This window comes from Carcharodon carcharias, chromosome 3, assembly GCF_017639515.1.
Source record: "Carcharodon carcharias isolate sCarCar2 chromosome 3, sCarCar2.pri, whole genome shotgun sequence".
NCBI lineage: Eukaryota > Metazoa > Chordata > Chondrichthyes > Lamniformes > Lamnidae > Carcharodon > Carcharodon carcharias.
Window position 1 is genome coordinate 222,871,388 of NC_054469.1, and position 24,005 is coordinate 222,895,392.

Here is a 24,005-nt window from a genome sequence, read left to right on the forward strand (position 1 = left end):
AATATTCATCGATCCTGCCTCTACCACTCTCTGGGGCAGAGAGTTCCAGACTCACAACCCTCTAAGAGAAGAAAATTCTCCTCATCTTCGTTTTAAATGGGAGACTCCTTATTTTTAAACTGCGTTCCCTAGTTCTAGTCTCTCCCACAAGGGGAAACATCCTTTCAGCATCCACCCTGTCAAGTCACCTCAGGATCTGATATGTTTCAGTAAGATCGCCTCTTATTCTTCTCAACTCCACTGGATACAGGCCCAGCCTGTTCAACTTTTCTTCATAAGATAAGACCCTTATTCCAGGAATCAGTCGATTGAACCTTCTCCGAGCTGCTTCTAATGCATTTGTATTCTTACTGGCCCAAGAAGATAGTAATTAAAGCAGAAATAAGGGGCAGTGTACTTTGGCAGCAGCGTACATGTACCGATTTTCTCCAACAACTGGAATATTTGATGTGATTAGTCACATCAAAAGCGCAGACACAACGAAACGAGTAAGGCAAGAGACATCATGTGGCTCGCATGCCGATTTGGGTTGGCTGAATGCATGTCAAGAGCAGAACAACAGCTCGCTAAGAATTCTTATGTTAAAACTCCTGGCTGCAACATCATGCGACAGCATCCACAAGCTACAGCATGTACCTCACCAGTCTGGCGTCTGCTCCAAGACCTTAGTTATTTAGGTCTTGCCATCAGATACGATAATGAAAGGCAAAATTAAACTGGCCACATTATACAGCACTGTGACACCTTTAAGCAATAAAATCTAGATACTTCATTGGAATATTTTCAAATCAAAATGTTCACAGACATTCAGTGTTGCAACTGTGCGCTTATATTAGCTCCCTGTTCCTCATAGCTGCTTTAATTAGGTCTCCAACCTGCTTCCCTGTCTTGTAATTTAATTAGCTTCTTGTCGAATTATTTTGAGTTTGTCAAATTACGTAAGAATTTTGCAGCATAGAAACAAGCCATTCAGCCCAGCAGGTCTCTGCTGGTGTTTAAGTTCCACAAGAGCCTCCTTCATCCCACCCTAAAAATAAACCCTTTGATTCATTTCGCTCTCATGTACATATCCAGCTTCACTCCACTAAACATTCTGGCTGCATGGTGGCAACTTACAGTTCACTCAGAGTCTGGGTTGCTGTGATAACATGCAATTTTACACGGAGTTATGGATAAAGATGATCAAAGATGATCAAAGTTTTCTTTCTATCACATGGCTTACCAAGAATCTCTCTGGCTCTTACCGCCTGACATTTGTGAGGGTTGGAAGGATTTGCATGTTGATACTCAATGTGTTGGCCAGCCTCAATACTTTGCCTAAATTCCAGCTTTGTATTGTTCTGAGAGTCAATCTTTAACATAAGAATATAAGAAATAGCAGGAGGAGGCCATTCGGCCCCTCAAGCCCACTCCACCATTCAGTAAGGTGTTTCGAATTCCACATTCCCGTCTACTTCTGATAACCTTGGATTCTCTTCCCTAACAAGAATCCATCTGCCTCTGTCTTAAAAATATACTGTGACCCCGCGTCCAGAGCGTTCCAAAGTCCCACAATCCTGAGAGATTAAAGTTCTCCTCACCTCTGTCCTAAAAGGGCGACCCCTAATTTTAAAACAGTGCCCTCTAGTTCTGGACTCACCCACAAGAGTAAAACATCCTTTCCACGTCCATTTTGTCAAGACCGTTCAGGATCTTATATACTTCAATCAAGGCATCCCTCACTCTTCTAAAACTCCGGTGGATACAAGCCTGCACAACCTATCCTCATAAGACAACCCACTCATTCCAAGTATCACTCTAATAAACCTCCTTTGAATCAACTGGAATGCATTACATCCTTCCTAGAATATGGAGACCAGAACTGCACACAGTATTTGAGATGTGGTCTCACCAATGCAGTATATAAATGAAGCATAACATCCTTACTTATATGTTCAATTCCTCTGGTAATAAAGGATATCATTCCATTAGCCTTCTTAATTATTTGCTGTACCTGCATACTAACTTTTTGTAACATATGTACTAGAACACCTAGATTCCTCTGCACCTCAGAATTATGCAGCTGTTCCCTGTTTAAGTAACACTCTGCTTTTTTATTCTTCTTGCCAAAGTGAACAACTTCATCTTTTCCCACATTATACTCCATTTGCCAGATCTTTGCCCACTCACTCAACCTATCTATATCCATCTGCAACCTCATGTCCTCTTCACAACATACTTTCCTAAATCGAAAGGTCATGAGGACTCGAAACGTCAACTCTTTTCTTCTCCGTCGATGCTGCCAGACCTGCTGAGTTTTTCCAGGTAATTCTGTTTTTGTTTTATACTTTCCTATCTTTGTGTCATATGCAAATTTAGCTACCATGTCTTCACTCCCCTCATCTAAGTCATTGATATAAATTGTAAAAAGTTAGGGCCCCAGCACAGACCCCTATGGGGCTCCACTCATCACATGCTGCCAATCCAAAAAAGACCCATTTATGCATACTCTCTGTTTTCTGCCAACCAGCCAATCTTCTATCCATGCTAATATGTTACCCCCTACACCATGAACTTTTATTTTCTGCAATAACCTTTGATGTGGCACCTTGTCAAATACCTTCTGGAAATCCAAGTGCAGTACATCTACAGGTTCCCCTTTATCCATAGTACACGTTACTCCTTCAAAAAACTCCAATAAATTGACTAAACATGATTTCCCTTTCACAAAACCATGCTGACTCTTCCCAATTACCCTGAGGTTCTCTAAGTGCCCAGCTATAACCTCCTTAATGATCGATTCTAACAGCTTGCCCATGACAGATGTCAAGCTAACCACCCTGTAGTTTCCTGTTTTCTGCCTCCCTCCTTCTTGAAAACAGGGGTTATATTTGCTACTTTCCAGTCTGATGGAACCTTTCCAGAATCTAACGAATTTTGGAAAATTAACACCAATGCATTTACTACCCCATTAACCATCTTGTTTAAGACCCTCAGGTGAAGTCCATCAGGGTCCAGGGACTTGTCAGCCTGCAGCTCCATCAGTTTGCTCAGTACCGCTTCCCTAGTGATTGTAATTTCACTAAGTTTCTCTCTCCCTTTCACCTCCTGATTTACAGCTATTACTGGAATGATTGTTGTATCCTCCATAGTGAACACAGAAGCAAAATATTTGTTCATTTCATCTGCCATTTCCTTATTATCTACTATTAACTCCTCACTGTCACTCTCTCTCGAGGACCAACACTCACTTTACTTACTCTTTTCCTTTTTAAATACCTGTTCAAGCTCTTGCTATCCGTTTTTGCATTTCTAGCGAGCTTCCTCTCATACTCTAATTTCTTTTTCCTGATTAACCTTTTAGTCACCCTCTGCCATTCTTTATATTCTGACCAATCATCTGTCCTACCACTCAGCTTGGCACAGTTATGAGCTTTTTCCTTACATTTAATGCTTTCCCTAACTTCTTTAGTTGGCCATGGATGGTGGGTCTTCCCCTTAGAATCTTTCTTTAACACTTTGATCAGCTTTTTAAAGTCACACTAGCTTAAATTCGCGGTTTACTTTCGGCCCAGCATTCAACAACAACTTGGCTTTTTATACCGCCTCTAATGTAAAGCAATACACGGAGATGCTTCCCAGAGGCAGAATCTGAAATGGCTGCCCAGTCACGGAAGGAGGTATGAGGAGCAGACACCTCAAAAACGTACTCAACAAGGAGGGTTTTAGGGAATGTTTTCAAGGGAGAAGAGGGACAGATGTAGGGAGGGATTTCCACAGTATAGGATGGTTGAAGGCACAGCCACCATTGGCGTGGCAAGGGGGAGGGTGGAGACATACAAGAGGTCCGAGTCAGAGAAACTGAGAACTCTGGAGATGGGAAGGGAAAGGGAAGGGCAAAGCCATGAGCATTTTTTCTTTGAATAAAACATTCTGAAACATCAGATATTACCATAATAAGCAACCCCTGGTAGATACTGAGTGGAACTTAATATGAGCACTCAGATATAGTTTTACAAGTTACATTTTTAAAAATCTTTTGTTGTATTATTATTCCATGGACGTCTTCATTCTATATTCAGACGACACAAAGATGTACCAGTTAATGGACGTTGAATTTATATTGCTACAGATAACTTGCCAATAACTAAGATGAAGGATGGTAAAGGAAGTTTAAAAATTCCTTCCTAATAAATCACCGAGAAGCAGTTCACTCTTTGCATATCTTTCGTGAATACCTTGCTGACACTTGAAGGAAGTCATGAATATCTAAATCGCAGCAAATATTAGAAAACATTTCAGATGACTGATCATAAACATTCACTACTTCATTATCTTGTACTTGTTGGAAACACATCAGAGGTTAATGCACAAAGCTGACAACGGAACTACAATTTGACCTCAGTCAAATTCTGAGCCTCTTGTGCTTTCCTGATTTTAATGGCTACAACCATTGGCGGCTATGCTTTCAGTGGCTGAGACCCCAAACCCCGGAATTCCCTCCCTAAACCTCTCCGATCGTTACCTCTCTCTCCTCCTGTAAGGCGCCTTAAAACCTATCTCTTTGACAAAACGTTTAGCCTCGTATCTCATGTGGCTCAGTGTCATTTTTTTTGTTTTATAACACTCTCGTGAAACGCCTTGGGACATTTTACTGTGTTATACTGGCTGTATAAACGCAAGTTTCTTTTTTTTTTAAAAAAAATTCATTCTTGGGAGGTGGGCTTCACTGGCTACACCACCATTTATCGTCCATCGCTAGTGGCCCGCGAGAAGGTGGTGCTCAGCTGCCCTTCTCAACAACCGAATGGTGTTCCAGGCCATTTCAGAGGGCAGTTAACGGTCAACCACGTTGCTGTGGGGCTGGACTCACACGTAGGTCAGACCAAGTGAGGATGGCAGATTTCCTTCCTTAAAGGACGTTAGAGCACCAGATGGGTTTTTAACGACAAGCCAATCGTTAGGTAGAGCGGAATTTAACCCAGCCTGTCGTGGTGGAAAACATGCTGGGCCAAGCCGACTAAATCGCAGGAGAGGCCGCGCTTCAGTCTACTGGCGGTGGGAAGGCTCCCGCGATTACATCAGAGGTGGGAAGGGGCCAATGCGAGGAACCTGCCTGGTTGGGGCGGGTTGTCAACTAGGCTCATTGATGAGCCAGTTGACATTAATTATCCGAGCAGATCAGAATTTACTGGTGGCTCAGGGATTTAAATGGGAGTGGCACAGCTTTGCAGTGCTTCTGGAAGGCCACCCAGCTACCTCTGTTGGGTTTGCCAGTGGCCTACCAGGGGTGTCCCTTGTTGCCAGGCACTCTGTGCCCAATTGAAGGGTTCCGCATCAGGAAGGCAGGGTGGATTCGCTGAAGGCCCTTGCCTCCGACAGCCTCTACCCCCTACCTTTCCCGCATGCCCTTCCTCCACTAACCCTTTCCTCCACTAACTTTTGTCCAGCGATCCAACGACGTTCCCTGGTGAAGTTCTTGGAGTATTACTGGCAGCAGCCACCACTCCCGGTGGCGCTACCGGAAATGAAGAGGCTGGCAGCTCTCTGAGGGAAGGATGTCCGCCCTGGGGTCCTAAATCTTGGGGGCAAGGCCCGATGCTGACCAGTTAAGCGCCTGGTAGACACTTAATGTGGTCGTGCCTCCCCCACGCATGTGACACGGGAGTTACTACCCATTCTCCAACCGGTGGAGGAGACCCCATGTCCAACATCAATCCCAGCTCACAGTCTTCATCTGATACTAGAGATTCTTTCCCCCTCCCCCCAAGTTTATTTAATGTATATCCTGAGCTGCTGTAGTGGGATTTGAATTCATGTCGCTGGATCATTAGTCCAGGCCTCTGGATTACCATTAGGCTACCATATCAGGAGAAGCAATCATTGTAAATCAATCACTTACCAGTACGAGTAAACACCATTACTGTTGAAGTCATAGATCTACTCATTAGCAAACACTTTACTGTAATTTTACAGCTTCCTATCTGAGAACACATTAGATTCTACATAAAGGTCCACTTCTGTGTGAACACATACCATGCCAGGGTGGGTCACAATCATGCCCTTACATTCTTCAGCATATTTCTGCCATTCCAACTCCTCCCACTGCAGCATGTTAGCAATCTCCTCCTCAGGAACCAGAGGTTTACTGCTGCGTAATAGGTAAAGCAACACCTGATGCATTGAAAGGACTTCTTTTCCACTATCTGACAGCAAGGAAATAAAACAGAAATGTGAGAGCAGGAAAAGGAACAGTGTTCAGAGTCCCAGTGGAACCATAATTAACCCTGCGAACGTGTGTTCACATGTTGGCACTTACGTCTAAACGATACTTGGCGTTTCAATGGTCAGTGATCGCCTGCTTCCAGTTACCACCTTCCAAATCGTATTTCTCAACTGAGAGGGAGCAGCCTTTTGTTGGTTTTGGTGCCAGGGCATATTTAGAGAGTGGTTAGCAAAACGTGGATAGGGACAAGCTGTTCCCGCTCGTAAAGGATCGAGAACGAGAGGGCACGGATTTAAAGTAATTAGCAAAAGAAGCAAAAGTGACATGGGGAAAAACTTTCTCACGCAGCGCGTGGTTAAGGTCTGGAATGCGCTGCCCAAGAGTGTGGCGAAGGCAGGTTCAATTGAGGTATTCAAAAGGGAATCAGATTGTTATCTGAAAAGGAAGAATGTGCAGGGTTACAGGGAGAAGGTGGGGGAATGGCACTAGGTAAGTTGCTCATTCGAAGAGCTGGTGCAGACAAGATGGGCCAAATGGCCTCCTTCTGCGATGTAACAATTCTGTAAGGCAGCTTGAGCTTCAGAAACAGAGTTACTGAGTTGCCAAAGCAAGGAAGTTATGCTGAACCTTTATAAAGCTCTGGTTAAGTCACAGCTAGAGTATTGTGTCCAGTTCTGATCACCACACTTTAGGAAGGATGGGAGGGTCCTTGAGAGAGTGCAGAGGAGAGTTACCAGAACGATTCCAGGGATAAGGGATTCCAGCTACAAGGTTAGTTTGAGATACTGGTGTTAGGCCACTGCCTCTGGAAGGGGGCCTGAAGTAGCAATGGAGGCTGGCAGATGCCAAGGCAAGCAGGTTCGAAGACCCATCTCTATTCACTGAGACATCGCACAGTGCTGTACATAAGTTTTAGGTACCTTAGACCTCACCCCTCACCAACCTCCCTGCCCCCTCACCAACCTCCCTGCCCCTCCATATTCCCCCCCATCCCTACTCATACAGAACCCACTATGGACTGAACTCATGAGCTCTATAATAACATTGGGAAGTCTTTGAAATGCTCATGAAATTGTCAAAATAAACAAACAGCCCTTCAAACTCCACTTCGATAAAACATAACCTCTTAAGAGCTGATAAAGAAATCGGTATAAACAAAGCTCACGATCCCCTTGACAGCAGTATCAACAACCCCTGCTGAACCGAATCCTTTTGTGGCTTTACAAGTTCAATCAAGCAATCATAATGGGATTCAGATGCACAATTGTGTCAATAAAACCTCCAGAGCTGGATACTTGTGCCTTTGAAGTAGCAGAACAGATGGCCATCTGTTGCACGACTTCTACAGCAAACAGATCACCAGTCTGCAAATCAATGCAAAGAACAAAGCACAGAGTCCAATTGACATATTAAGATACGAACCTCTATACTATTTAATGGAGAAGAGCACTTTACCCACTGGATAAGGTACTCAAACGCATCTGAACACTTTCACAATGCTGGTCAATTTAATTGTCACTTACCTTTCAAGAACAAAGCCCTATCATCAATAACTGCATTGAAAACATGATTAGATGCTATCTGATCATTTAAGAATGACACGTAAAGTTGGCAACATCTTTTAAACTTACTTTTCAAAAGGTTCCCGACTCCAGAACAGGCTTTCCCCCATGGTTCACGACCCCTCTGACCTGGCGTGAACCACATCACCTTCAGAAGCTGGGCTGACTCCAAAAAAAATTGCGGGGAGAGGTGGAGAGGGGGGGGAGGTTCTGAAATCACTGACCCCCACTAACCCCTGGCATCAGGATTGCTGAGTGCACAACCACGATCTGTACCCTTAATCCTGCACACTTGAAAATGGCAGAGGACGGGAACAGGGGCCAGGCTTCCTGAAATCTGGTCCACCTCGCCTCCTTTGCACCCACCCGACCCGGGTCTGCCCCTCATCGGGATGGCAAAGTCCAGCCCAGAGGCACAATAAGACGGTTTGCCCCAGAGTTTGAGTGACATCTTACTGAGGTATTTCGATAATCATCGAGTAAATGTGAGGTACAGGATATTCTCTTAAAAGTAGCATATCACCATTGTTTAGGCTGGTTTTTTTTTTGAAGAGACAGAATATCAACACTGTCATTTTCTAAGACATTAATTAGCTCACACTATGGGTGGAATCTAATGCAAGTCGTCAGATGGGCGGGGCCTCGGAATCACTTGGGAGCGCACAAGTCAGAACTCACTATGGACCGAACTCATGAGCTCTATAGTGGCTAAAACTGAGGGCTGAATTAAACGATCAGTGGGAAGGCAGTGATGCGGCAAAACCTGTGTGAATGCGGTGGGAACAGCCAATTAAGATTGTTAAGGCGGCAGCTGAGAGGTACTTGCACGCTGCTGAGAGTTAGATAACACACTCTTGGGATTAAGTGAGTGGCGAGGGGGGATTTTAGGGGCCATCAGATTCCCGTCCAGTGAAAGCTGGAGGAGTTGGCGCCGGCTGTCTCTCCAAGGTGCACGGTCAGCCATTATATAACTGCCTTCCACAGAAGGAATTCGGAAAATTACAGGCTGAGAGGCACAGATTAGAGGGGGAGGGGCAGATGGTGCAGACTGAGGGGCCCAGATTGGGGAGGGTCTGATGGCACAGACTGAGGGGCCCAGATTGGGGAGGGTCTGATGGCGCAGACTGAGGGGCCCAGATTGGGGAGGGTCTGATGGCACAGACTGAGGGGCCCAGATTGGGGAGGGAGGGTCTGATGGCACAGACTGAGGGGCCCAGATTGGGGAGGGGGGGTCTGATGGTGCAGACTAAGGGGCACAGATTGGGGAGGGAGGGTCTGATGGTGCAGACTAAGGGGCCCAGATTGGGGAGGGGGGGTCTGATGGTGCAGACTGAGGGGCCCAGATTGGGGAGGGGGGGTCTGATGGTGCAGACTAAGGGGCACAGATTGGGGAGGGAGGGTCTGATGGTGCAGACTAAGGGGCCCAGATTGGGGAGGGGGGGTCTGATGGTGCAGACTGAGGGGCCCAGATTGGGGAGGGGGGGTCTGATGGTGCAGACTAAGGGGCACAGATTGGCACCTTAAATCCAGAAGAGGTAGCAGGAAGTGAGAGGACTAAAATAAGACCCATGGTGATTACACACCCAATATTGTTGGGCATACAAGGGTTGGAGAAACAGTGCTAAGGGAGGCAGCTTGCAGGTACCAGAGGCACCATTATCAGAGGGCCAGGAGTAGAAGAGGCCGCTATCAAGTAATTGGGGCCTTGCGTCTCACTTCCCCTAATAGGCCATGTGATTGTGGTCAGCTAGCACCTTTTGATCCATCCAGGAATCCCGCCAAGCTCCTGGCCAACAGGTCCCACATCACCTGAATTAAGTTCCACCCTATATTTCTCCTAAATGCAAGGGAGCAACTGGGCATGTGCTTTTCACAATCTTTTATTCATTGATAACTAGATTGCTTTTTGAAAGAGACTCAGTGTGCCGAATGGTCTTCCTTTGTACTGTCCTGTTCTATTACCCCTTACTCACCAGGTATCGATCTAACAAAGCGGGGCAAAAAATGAAATCTTGGGCAGGATGGAGCACCACTTTCAAATACTGGACCTAGGATAGAGCGAAATATATTTTCAGATACATATATAGACGCAGGAACATGTGCGCGCATGTCAATCTTCTGTGGAACTATACACAGTGAAGCCAGAAGAAGTATAGCTTTAAAGTGAGGTGGAGTTAGAGAGCCGGGGATAATTGGATTAGCAAACACAACATGTTATTCAGACTTCTTTTTAAGGAATTACATTCTGTCCTTATTTTTCTGTTTCCATTCTAAATTCTGAAGACCACAATTATAATGGAATTTTCCCATGTAAACATGTCACACTTGTCAATACACCTTCCCGCCATTAAAACCTGGCACTAACCCAGAAAAGTTCAAATCCTGAATGTAAAAAAACAGTAAATTCCACATTTGTTTCAATTTACTGCTTAGGACTTAATAAGCCTCACAGAACACAGAATGTTTTAACAGAGATTTGATCACTATAATCACGCAATGGGGTTGTGTCTCCAGTACAAGTAACTCAGCTTTGTTGGAAAAGCAAAATGCTGCAGATGCTGGAGATCCGAAGTAAAAACAGAAAATGCTGGAAAAACTCAGCAGGTCTGGCAGCATCTGTGGAGAGAGAAACAGAGATAACGTTCCGAATCTGTATGACTCTTCTTCAGAGCTCCCAAGAGTCATACAGACTCGAAAGGCTTATCTCTGTTTCTCTCTCCACAGATGCCGCCAGACCTGCTGAGTTTTTCGAGCATTTTCTGTTTTAACTCAGCTTTATATCATATTTAATAATAATTTCTCATGGTCTGATGTTTTATTTATTGATCTGATATTTCTGAGAAGTTTGGTAATATTCCATTAACCATGGCAATAGTGGGTCATGCTCCTTGCAAAACAAATCAGCCTAGTTTTTAGACAGGTCGTTAATGATAATCCTGGCTGCAATCAATCCCTGGAAGCTTTCAGTTGTTTTTGAATATTGTACACGGATGTTAGGAACTGCATCTATGATATTTTCTCAAAATATCTGGTGTGTGTGAATTTGGTCCTTCTATATTCCTTTCTCACTCATGTTTTATTTCCCCTAAAATGCATTTATACTACTCACCTCAACTATTCCCCGGGGCAGTGAGTTCCACATTCTAACCACTCTCTTCGTTAAAAGTAGTTTCTCCTGAATTCCCTATTGGATTTTATTAGTGACTACGTTACATTTATGGTCTAGTTCTGGTCTCGTCCACAAGTGGAAACATCTCCTCTAAGCCTACCCTATCAAGAAAATAAGAACACAAGGAAAAGGAGCAGGAGTAGGCCATTCTGCCCACCAGCCTGCTCTGCCATTCGATAAGATAATTGCTGATCTGACTGTGGCCTCAACTCCACTTTCCTTCCTGTCCCTCATAATCCTTGTCTCCCTTGTAGATCAAAAATCGAACTGTTGAGCTGTTCCATAATCTTAAAGCGTTCCAATAAGTCATCCCTCAGCCATCTCTCTTCTAGAAAAAAAGAGCTCAGCCTGTTCAGTCTTTCCTGATAAGTATAACCGCTCAGTTCTGACATCACCCTTGTCGTCTTTTGTTTCATGTCAGTAAAATACATTGAAAATACCAAGTTTCTTACAATATAAAACATCATCAATCTCGTTCAACTTGTTCACCAAGAAAATAGGAAAGATCGACTCTCACTCAGACATAAGACAATTTTTGTAATTTGTCTTAATTAATTGAATGAAAATGACTTTGAACATGGACCAACACTAAACTCTGATTAGGCAGCATATAGGTTTCTTACTAACGAATATAAATCGGATTAATTAAAAGGTAGTGTCCCATCAGTTTTACTTTAAAATTTACATTTTGAGTTTCATGTTACCGTGAATATTCCAGTCGTAAAGTTCCAAAATATCCTTGAATAAGAACGAGGCAAACATTTCTAATCCTTTCACACAGAAATTCTGAAACCAAAATAAACACAAAATCTCAGGTCTGTGAAAGGCAAATAGCAAATAAACACATTGCAAAGCAAGTGGTTTGCAATTTGTTTTTGCTCTATTCCGATCCTTAATTAAATCCAACTCTATAAATCTCTAACTATTAAAAGGCTAAAAAAAAACATTGATTCTGTAAAATGTACAATGTATAAGCTCAGTTCCGAATTATTTTATCATAAGATGTGAAGGAGGACGGGATCACTGACAAGGGCACTGCTGCTCCTACAGATTTACATAACAGCAGAAGCAGGCCATTCAGTCCCTCATACTTGAGCAGGCCGAAACAGAGCTATCCAAACTAATCCTACTTTCCAACTCATGGTCCATAGCCCCGTAGGTAACATGTATCTCTGAGTAATTTTCAGAACGTGAGAAAGGTTTCTGCCTCTGCCCCTTTAGGCCAATGAGCTCCAGACCCTTACACACACTACGTAAAATAAAACCTTCTCAGCTCCCCTCTAATCCTTCCACCAATTACTTTAAATCTATGCCCATTGATTCTTGACCTCCATGCTAAGGGAAACAGGCCCTCCTTATTGACTTTATCTAGACAGTTCACAGAGTTATACGCCTCAATTAAATCTCCCTTCAGCCTGGCCTGTTCTTTTTGTTTTACATACAGTAACATGATATTTCAAATCACCACAAATTCCTGACTTTTAAAAATATGTGATGATCCATTCTTCACTGCTAATTTTTTTTTTCAAAAAAAAGGATGATGATCAGTACTTGCCTCTGGCATCATTTCCTCGATGAAATGGATGGTGTAGTCTATATTAAAACGTATGACCCTACACAGAGGAATCTGCAAAAATCAAGAAACATTGGGTATGACCATTTCTATATAGCAATAGACATTTAGCTGGGTAATGTCACTCTTAGTTTGTAAACGCTATAGAATTAATACGTGATCGTCTAAAGATACACAATGATGTATTTGGATATAAAGTAAGAAATTATTGTGCTTTTTGAAGCTTCGCCAGTTAATCATAAGAGGCTCCATCATTCAAATACATCATGACCTCAAGGTAATTAAGCAGGGTGCACCAATGAAAGCATATATTGCAGTACAATGCAAGCTAATGTTAAAAGCACGAAAGCGATAAATCGAAAAAAGAACTTGCATTTCTATAGCACCTTTCATGGCCTTAGAACACTCTACAGTCAATGTAGTGCTTCTGAAGTTTAGTCACTGCTGTAGCCAATCTATGCACAGCAAGCCCCCACAAACAGCAGCATGATAATGACCAGATAATCTGCTTGCGGGATATTTATTGAGGGACAAAGGACATCAAGGATACCCCCTCTTCTTTGGAAACAGTGCCACGGGATTTTTATGTCCAACTACGAGGAACCCAAGCACAGGTGAGTGATGGCGGGAAGGGGGTCGTGGGTCGGAGGTCGTAGCAAGAGCAGAGGGGGTGCCTCTCAGTGCTCACTCCACCTTCCCCGTGCTGGCTCCCCCCAGCCCTCCCCATCCCCAGAGCCCACACGCCAGGGTTTACCTATCACTTTTCCCATAAGACCAGCCCCTCTTCCCCAAACCACATGCCGCTGGGTAAATATCAGTGGCAGCGGGATCATGTCCCTGAGAGCTCTTTAGTCGGCCTATCCAATTAATCCTACTCCCCCTGCTCTAACCCCGCAACTCTGCAATTTATTTTTCTCTTTTAAATGTTTATGTAATTCTCTTTTGAAAGCTTCTATTGAATCTGATTCCACCACCCTTTCAGCCAGTGCATTCCAGACCACAACAACTTGCCGTGTAAGAGAGGAATTGCACCAGAGTTACTTCGGATTAGCAGCTTCTATATTATTTAAAATGACGAAGTATCACAATAACAGCATGTCCATAAGTTAGCATTTCAGATAGGATGTAAGATTGCTCTTATGAGAAGAGCCGAATGCACCTAATATATAATATAAAACATATGGCTGATAATTTACAATTGCGGTACTCACATTATTAAGCGGAGTGTGAGAAAACAGGGAAAACCCTTCAAAGATATATTCGTGGTCGTCGTACTCGATCACGGTTGGTCTATCAGTCTAAAACAAAATGTAGCATTTAGTTTGGAAATCACAAGACATAACTTAAAAGATTCATACTTTGCCCTTCGAGAGCTAATAACACAGCACTTACCAAAAAATTGGTAGGCGGAGAAACTGTAATCCTATAGTGGAATAATTTGCCTGCGTTATTAGTCATTGGACGACAAGCATCATTTGCCTAGAATAAAACATTTCAAAGCGTGTTATAGTTTGCAACTTCCCCAACATTGTCAAAATAGCAAGGGACCTACAAACCTATCAGCCATTTTGTATCCACTGACGGAGTACGGTCATAATCACAGCCTTGTCATCAAATAGCTTCGTGGGAATGTTTTATGGTTACGGTTAACAATGAGGATATATCCATAAAAGTGAAGAACACAGCAGCACTGAACTTCTCTTGATTCAAAGGGCTCCATGTAAGGCATCAAGGAGCCAATTCAGCTCCTTTGCTTGGGGTCCCTCCAGTCGCCCATTTGCATTACCAAAAGAAGTTACTCCAAAATTCTGCAGGAATATGAAGTTTAAGACCTGCCTTCTAGGTTGTGCTGCGAGTTCGAGCAGCAATGCACTGCCAAGCAACGTAGCAGCGTTACACGTGGAAACCTCATACTGCCAGGCTCACGGTGGAAGTGGGACGGTCGGGAGCCTGTGGACTTCCTTGAAAGGTGGTTTTGGCCATCTGCAGAGGATAGTGGCTGGGCTACACTTGCGATGCTTGAATAAAGGAAAGCAAGCAAGATCTAGCATTTACATATAGCGCCCTTTCACTTGCTCAGGATATCCCAAAGCATTTGATAGCCAAGTATTTTTAAAATGTAGACACTGCTGTACGCTGCAGGAAACTTGGCAGCCAACTTGCGCACAGAAAGCTCCCATTAACAGAAACATGATCTTGGAATCTTAGGAAACTACAGCACAGAAGGAGGAGTCCATGTGGCCCTTCATGCCTGTGCCAGCTCTTTGGGGAGCAGTCGTGATTAGTCTCACATCCCGGTTGTCTGTCTGTCTGCAACACCCTTTTTAAAAGTCCCTGTCCAACTCCTTCTTAAATCATTTTTGGAATCAGCTTCCACCACCTCTCGGGTCGAGCATTCCGGATCCCAAAATCTGACTGACGATGAGCTGATAATCAGTTTTAGTGATGGTGACTGAATGTGGGATGAGCGTCAATTTGCCTTGTGTGGAATGCTGTATAGCATTGGGGGCGGGGTGGGAGTAAATTATTTCAAGCCAAACAAACAAGATTTACCCCTTTTTTTAAAAAGAGAATGCACTCAGACTCTGCTGTGGCTTTGCAGTGAGAGTTCTAATCAAACAGGAACAGTACGATGGGTAACATACAGTGGGCTTAACTTTCCGATGCAGTAGAAGGATCTCAGAAAATTGCGGTGCATACCTCAGGAATCTCAATATTAGTGAGTTGGAGGTCAATCACCCATGAAGTTTATATTTCAGTTGCAAGCTCCTCTTGATAAACGATAAAACCAACAATAACTTCCATTTATATAGTGCATAACAAGGGAGTTATCAATAAGAATTTTGACACCGAGGCACAGAAGGAACCATGAGGAGAGATGACCAAAAACTCGGTCAATGAGGCAGGTTTTGAGGAGCATCCTAAAGGAGGCAAGATTGTTGGAAAGGTTTAGGGATGGAATTCCGTAGCTTAGGCCCAGGCAGCTGACCAATGGTGGGATGATTAAAATCAGGACTACTCAAGAGGCCAGAATTAGAGGAGTGCAGACATCTCGGAGGGTCGTGGGGCTGGAAGAGGTTACAGAGATAGGGAGCGGTGAGGCCATGGAGGGATTTGAAAACAAGGGTGGGAATTTTAAAACTAAGGTGTTGTCAGGCCAAGAGCCTGTGTAGGTCAGTGAGCCAAGGGGTGACCAGGTTAACCGGGACTTGATGCGAGTTAAGATATGGGCAACAGAGCGTTGAAGGAAGACCACTTTATGGAAGGTAGAATGCGGGAGACCAGCAAGGAATGTTTTTGGGATAGCTAAGTCTCAGGGTAACAAAGGCAAGGATAAGGGTTTCAGCTTCAGATGAGCTGAGACAGGGTTGGAGTCAGCCAATGTTACGGAGGTTGAAGTAGACAGTCTAGGTGATGGAGCGGATATGTAGTCAGGAGCTCACCATGGGAAGTCAAACACAACATCAAGATTGTGAATCGTCTGACTCAGCTTCAGAGAGTTGCCAGGGAGAGGGATGAAAAATCGATTTTCACTCAAGTTTTCTAGAACTACTTCCAGATATGGATCAAATCTTTAGAAATATGCAAAGTTCTCTTAAATCATGCAAGATTCAAAAACATCTGGACAAAACAAAGTGCATTCCTACCTCTTCACCAGGGTAAATGCTGTGTCTGATCCCAGTTCGTTTTGCCTTGGCGCTACATTTACACAGTGGGCCGTCGTTCATCTAGGAGTAGGGGGTGAAAGTTAAGAGGAAGCAATAGCTTAAATACTGAGGAATGTAGCGCCCAATTACCAATAACATCCAGAGTGCTTATTTACCTCATTCATAAGCGGCACTGATTTAATTAATATGGAATTAATAAATAATGACAACAGGTTGCTCAGTTTGAGGAAGCTGACACAATGAGGTTTTGAGCTTGCTATCTAATTCATTAGGCCTAATTCATATCCCTCCTGTAAGGCAGTGACCAGAACTGTATGTAATACTCTAGTTTATGACTTATTGGTGTTTTATACAGTTCTGGCATAAACTTCCTGCTCTTATATTATAGGCTGCAGCTAATAAAGGAAAGTACTTCTTTCACAGCTTTGTTTAACAGTGTGGAAGTCCTTGTACCCATTGGGGCCCCAAATCTCCACCTATCTGCAATTTAAGCAAATTAAAAACAAAGAACTTGTAGCAAACCAGGGTGTGGGTGTGTTTTTGTGCGTGTGTTTTTATGTGTGTGTGTGTTTTTATGTGTGTGTGTGTGTGTTTTTATGTGTGTGTGTGTGTGTTTTTATGTGTGTGTGTGTTTTTGTGCATGTGTTTTTATGTGTGTGTGCACGTGCTTTTGTGTGTGCGCGTGTGTGTGTGTGCGTGCATGTGTGCGTGTGTTTTTGTGCGTGTTTTTATGTGTGTGTGTGTGCACGTGCTTTTGTGTGTGTGCGCATGCTTTTGTGTGTGTGTGCACGTGTGTGTGTGCGCGTGCGTGCATGTGTGTTTTTGTGCGTGTTTTTATGTGTGCGCGCGCGTGCTTTTGTGTGTGTGTGTGCGTGCTTTTGTGTGTGCGTGCGTGTGTGCACGTGCGTGTGAGAGTGACTGCTTTCTGCTTTCAGTTTTCTGCCATGAAAAATCAAACAAGAAAATAAATGAGGAGGAAGGGGAAGGGAGAACTGGATCGGAGAGAGAACCACGTGTAACGGTGAAAGGATCAGCTGGTGCCTTCAGTACAAGAAGGTCTCTCTGGGAGAGAGAAAAGGCCTGATTAACATCCAAATTCTGGGATAGCTGGAACCTATCTAATTCAGTCCCATTATAAAGCACATCCACCATTCGCGATTTCATCCTTTGCGAGAATTTGTGGGAGCCCCCACGACCAGCAGGGCTTTATTGTATCTTGTTTGCCTTGTTAACCATCTCATCTCAGTCCTGCTGCTTTCAGGAATCTGGGGACATGCGCTCAAAGGCCCCATTGCACTTCTCAGTATCCTATCATTTACTGTCTTTCCTTTGCCTTGCTTCTCTTCCCCAAATGCATTTTCTCACAATTCTCCAGATTGAATTTCATTTGCCACTTCTATGTCCATCTGACCAGTCCATTGATAAATTGCTACAGGCTACAGCTTTCTTCCTCATTATTATCCTCATGTCCAGCTTCTCTACCATCTACAAACTTCTTAATCATGCCCCCTGTATTTAAGTTTAAATCATTGACATATACCCCAAACAGAAAGGGGCTCAGCACTGAGCCCTGCAGAAATAGCCTTCAGGTCACAAAATAAAAACGCTTTGCTTCCTGCCACCCAACCAATTTTGGATCCAATTTGCCACCTTCTCTTTGACCCCATTATTTACTGATCAGTTTGCCATGTGGGAACTTGTTAAAAACTTGTAAAAATCCACATATACATCAACAATCCGCGTCTTCCACATCAACCATCCACGTACACCACATCAACCATCCACGTACACCACATCAACCATCCACGTACACCACATCAACCATCCACGTACACCACATCAACCATCCACGTACACCACATCAACCATCCACGTACACCACATCAACCATCCACGTACACCACATCAACCATCCACGTACACCACATCAACCATCCACGTACACCACATCAACCATCCACGTACACCACATCAACCATCCACGTACACCACATCAACCATCCACGTCTTCCACATCAACCATCCACGTACTCCACATCAACCATCCACGTACTCCACATCAACCATCCACGTCTTCCACATCAACCATCCACGTACTCCACATCAACCATCCACGTACACCACATCAACCATCCACGTACACCACATCAACCATCCACGTACACCACATCAACCATCCACGTACACCACATCAACCATCCACGTACACCACATCAACCATCCACGTACACCACATCAACCATCCACGTACACCACATCAACCATCCACGTACACCACATCAACCATCCACGTACACCACATCAACCATCCACGTACACCACATCAACCATCCACGTACACCACATCAACCATCCACGTACACCACATCAACCATCCACGTACACCACATCAACCATCCACGTACACCACATCAACCATCCACGTACACCACATCAACCATCCACGTCTTCCACATCAACCATCCACGTCCTCCACATCAACCATCCACGTACTCCACATCAACCATCCACGTCTTCCACATCAACCATCCACGTACTCCACATCAACCATCCACGTCTTCCACATCAACCATCCACGTACACCACATCAACCATCCACGTACACCACATCAACCATCCACGTCTTCCACATCAACCATCCACGTCTTCCACATCAACCATCCACGTCTTCCACATCAACCATCCACGTCTTCCACATCAACCATCCACGTCTTCCACATCAACCATCCACGTCTTCCACATCAACCATCCACGTCTTCCACATCAACCATCCACGTCTTCCACATCAACCATCCACGTCTTCCACATCAACCATCCTCGTCTTCCACATCAACCATCCACGTCTTCCACATCAACCATCCACGTCTTCCACATCAACCATCCACGTCTTCCACATCAACCATCCACGTCTTCCACATCAACCATCCACGTCTTCCACATCAACCATCCACGTCTTCCACATCAACCATCCACGTCTTCCACATCAACCATCCACGTCTTCCACATCAACCATCCACGTCTTCCACATCAACCATCCACGTACACCACATCAACCATCCACGTCTTCCACATCAACCATCCACGTCTTCCACATCAACCATCCACGTCTTCCACATCAACCATCCACGTCTTCCACATCAACCATCCACGTCTTCCACATCAACCATCCACGTCTTCCACATCAACCATCCACGTCTTCCACATCAACCATCCACGTCTTCCACATCAACTATCCACGTATACCACATCAACTATCCACGTATACCACATCCACTATCCACGTATACCACATCGACAATCCACGTATACCACATCGACAATCCACGTATACCACATCAACAATCCACGTATACCACATCAACAATCCACATCAACAATCCACGTATACCACTTCGATTATCCACGTATACCACATCAATTATCCACGTATACCACATCAATTATCCACGTATACCACATCAATTATCCACGTATACCACATCAATTATCCACGTATACCACATCAATTATCCACGTATACCACATCAATTATCCACGTCTTCCACATCAACAATCCACGTCTTCCACATCAACAATCCACGTCTTCCACATCAACAATCCACGTATACCACAACAATTATCCACGTATACCACATCAATTATCAACGTATACCACATCAATTATCAACGTATACCACATCAATTATCAACGTATACCACATCAACAATCCACGTATACCACATCAACAATCCACGTATACCACATCAACAATCCACGTATACCACATCAATTATCCATGTATACCACATCAATTATCCACGTCTTCCACATCAACAATCCACGTCTTCCACATTAACAATCCACGTCTTCCACATCAACAATCCACGTATACCACCTCAATTATCCACGTATACCACATCAATTATTCACGTACACCACATCAATTATCCACGTTTACCACATCAACTATCCACTTTTACCACATCAACTATCCACTTTTACCACATCAACTATCCACAGATACCACATCAAAAATCACGTCTTCCACATCAACAATCCACATATACCACATCAACAATCCAAAGATACCACATCAAAAATCACGTTTTCCACATCAACAATCCAGATATACCACATCAATTATCCACGCATACCACATCAATTATCCACGTCTTCCACATCAACTATCCACTTCTTCCACATCAACTAGCCACGTCTTCCACATCAACTATCCACGTCTTCCACATCAACTATCCACGTCTTCCACATCAACTATCCACGTCTTCCACATCAACTATCCACGTCTTCCACATCAACTATCCACGTATACCACATCAACAATCCACGTCTTCCACATCAACTATCCACGTCTTCCACATCAACTATCCACGTCTTCCACATCAATTATCCACGTATACGTCAATTATCCACGTATACCACGTCAATTATCTACGTATACCACGTCAACAATCCACGTATACCACGTCAACAATCCACGTATACCACGTCAACAATCCACGTATACCACGTCAACAATCCACGTATACCACGTCAACAATCCACGTCTTCCACGTCAACAATCCACGTCTTCCACACCTAAAATCCATGTATATCACATCAACAATCCACATATACCACATCAACGATCTACGTATACCACATTAACAATCCATGTATTCCGCATCTAAAATCCATGCAGGTTCCTGAAGGATAGCACCTTTCAGCATGAATACTACAAGATACAAAAGCTTCAGTTATAAAACACGGTATTTGGTTCTTCTCTTTTCCACTTGTTATGAAACTATTGGCACTGGTACACTTACAGAAATAGATGATTATATGTAGGCTAGGGGCTGCGTTTTACATACCCCTTGCCGGGTGTGTTCTTGATGGGGGGGGGGGGGCACATAAAATAGGGCAGGTGCCCACCCACCACCTTCCTGCCCACCCTGAGCTCACCCTGATAATACTGGGGGGGGGGGGTTGGGTGGGCAGGCGTCGAAACCAGCAGCCTGGGCCTCTGTACTTAAATATATAATCAAGGGTCAAGTGGGCTGGTCACCAAGCCAACAGTTGGCATAGGTAGTCGGGCAGGAGTGAGCAGACCGATCTTCTTAAAAAAACTTTTCCAAGGGGGGAGGGAAGTGGGTGGGAGGGGGAACATGGGTTCGATCTTCTCTCTAAACAAATTAAAACTTCCCTTGTTAGATAGAGGTTACCTGGAATAATTCTCTTATTGCACGTTGTATAGGGAAATTACAGAGAAGGAAACAAACCAGGTTAGCGAAAGGGTAAAATAGGTCATTGCAGCACAATGACAATTTGGCAGAACTGTTCAATTTTTCCTTCAACAGTGCAAACACTTAGCAGAAAAAAAAATAAAAGCTCCTATTGGACAAAGAAACTCTAAGAGTGTCACTGACTGTCCAGGCTGTCCTGTATCATTGCAATAGAAGGGCTGACACACCTGGCCTGGATCATTGTACCACAACTCCTCGTGCAATCGATCGGGATGTGCCTTTTTACGTTTGATTTCTTCAATTACGTCAATAATTTCAGAGTCTGAGCTGCAGGTACTGCTCCCACTGCTGTTATCATCCGAGTCACAGCCTGAATCACTGGAGCTGGCGTCTGAGCAGAGAAAAAATAAAAATCGCCTTAAAATATTCATGAAAATTAAACAACCAATCAATAGGGCAATGAAGAAATATTAAATGTTTCAAAAGCTCTTGGGACAAAAGCAATCCAGTTGCTGTAACTAACTGGCAATCTTGCTGAAGATAGAGTACAAGCTTTTCATCTCACACTCATCAAGACAAATGCAAGAATGCCAAAGTTCAAACAATCACAACAACAATTTACACTACAGGGGGGAAAGGGTGCTGATTGGTTGGCAAGTCGACCCTGATTGGCCCAGGCAGTTCCATGAAGAAAGCAACAGGGAACTAATCAGCAATCTTGCTTTGTGTTTAAACCAGGATTGAATTTACAATGGTATATTGTGAATATTAATTGTGACATACAGGTGGTAACAAAGAATATTTTATTGACGATATTTCATTTACTGGATTCTTCTTTTCTGCTCCCAGCACATACAGGGTTAAAACTGATTAATACCGATGGTTTCTGCAGGCAGATTGTGAAGGATACACATCCCAAACTACAGACTGCTCAAAATTGACTCTTAGACGATGGTCACGTTCAGGAAGGTCTGGGTGTATCGTAGAATGGTTACAGCACAGAAGGCCATTCGGCCCATTGTGTCTGTGCTGATTCCCTGCTAGAGCAACTCAGCTAGTCCAATTACCTTCCCACTCCCCATAGCCCTGCACATTTTATTTCTCCTCAGATAATTATCCAAATAAAAAGTGACAATCTAATGCAAGGTCAACCCCTGATAGCTTTCTCTGTTTTTCTCTCTCTCCACAGACGCTGCCCGATCTGCTAAGCTTTTCCAGCATTTTCTGTTTTTATTTCAGATTTCCAGCATCTACAGTATTTTGCTCTTGGTTCTTGTGGGTTGCTTGCTGCCACTGTCTTTGACTAGGTCAACTGAAACGATGGAAAGAGGTCGGCATATTGCCAGTCAGAAAAGGGCCGTGGTCCAGCTGGTTCAGCTTCTACCAACCTGGGGCAGTGATCAACCACAGAGACCGGGCACGGAGACTGATCTCTATCAGTTCGTCTACAATGGACCCAGACAAGAAGTGAAGAAAACTCAAGTAATGAAGAATGTCGGGAACCACATGGGCATCCATAGCTCACCTACTTACCCAATAATCTTGCTGATTCATCAGGGGAGTGCTTAGCTAAGCACTTCCCTGATGAATCAGCAGGATATATATGTATATGTATTATATACACATTATATATATATATATAAATAATATATACACAAATACACTATTTTTTTTAAATCCCAATCTTTCATACCTGGTTCTTCATCCAGTTTGGTTTTCGGAGGCTCCCATGGCGGTCTGGCAGCTTTTGCCTTTGATTGTCTCTGCCCAAGCTCCTCATCAAACTTGGCATAAAGCTGCCGCAGTTTACTTGTGCCAACAGCAGTGGAATCACCCTGAAATTTTCAAAGTCAGGTTTGGACGTGCGTTTACAAACGTTTTTGTTTCAGAACAGCGGTACAAGATGGCCGCTCGCAAAGCTTTTAACTCTAGGTTAATCTTTAATGTCAGGAACATTGAGGGAATGCATCTCTGTATTAGTCCATTAATAGAAGATCAGAGAAATTGTCAGAGGACCTTACGTCACAGGAGGAGGCCATTCGGCCTATCGTGTCCGTGCCGGCTTCTTGAACGAGCTACCAAATTTAGTCCCACACCCTACGTTTCTCCCCATGACCCTGGAAATTAATGCTCTTGAAGTACAAACCCAATTGCCTTTTGAAATCTCCTGCAGAATCCAATTCGGGTCGTGCGCACCAGATCTCCACTAGCCCCTTCCACGTGACAAAAAAATTCTCATTTCTCCTCTAACTTGCTGCTCGGAGAAAGAAATGAAACTTTATGGAGGCTATAGGTTAGACAACTAAGAACTTCGAAAGAAGATTAAAAAGCTTCAGAAACCTCCAGACATTGTCCAAAATAAGACAAAAGCGTACATCACAACAGAAGCAATCCAGAAAAACAAATTGCCCTTTTTATGTTACGTCCATTTGGGAAGGGGCAATAAGGGCCCCACATACCCTCCGGAAAAGAAGAGTTACAATGGATTTGAGGGCAGAGGGGTAGAGACACACAGATCGTAGGTACACATCATACAAACGTAAGAAATAGGCCATTCAGCCCCTCGAGCCTGCTCCACCATTCAATAAGATCATGGCTGAGCTGTTCG

General features: G+C 43.9%; 1 protein-coding gene across 2 annotated transcripts in view; it reads right to left on the bottom strand.

The window, feature by feature from the left end:
- drosha (drosha ribonuclease III) overlaps window positions 1-24,005 on the bottom strand; it is a 159,217-nt gene that overhangs the window by 122,822 nt on the left and 12,390 nt on the right. For both annotated transcript variants that reach the window (XM_041184702.1, XM_041184701.1), the window contains exons 5-13: window positions 23,091-23,232; window positions 21,625-21,788; window positions 16,157-16,237; window positions 13,902-13,988; window positions 13,721-13,807; window positions 12,492-12,563; window positions 11,641-11,722; window positions 9,741-9,815; window positions 6,016-6,185 (exon numbers count right to left, since the gene is read on the bottom strand). In XM_041184702.1, coding sequence (XP_041040636.1) covers window positions 6,016-6,185; window positions 9,741-9,815; window positions 11,641-11,722; window positions 12,492-12,563; window positions 13,721-13,807; window positions 13,902-13,988; window positions 16,157-16,237; window positions 21,625-21,788; window positions 23,091-23,232 — 960 coding nt within the window. The remainder of the gene's footprint in view (window positions 1-6,015; window positions 6,186-9,740; window positions 9,816-11,640; window positions 11,723-12,491; window positions 12,564-13,720; window positions 13,808-13,901; window positions 13,989-16,156; window positions 16,238-21,624; window positions 21,789-23,090; window positions 23,233-24,005) is intronic.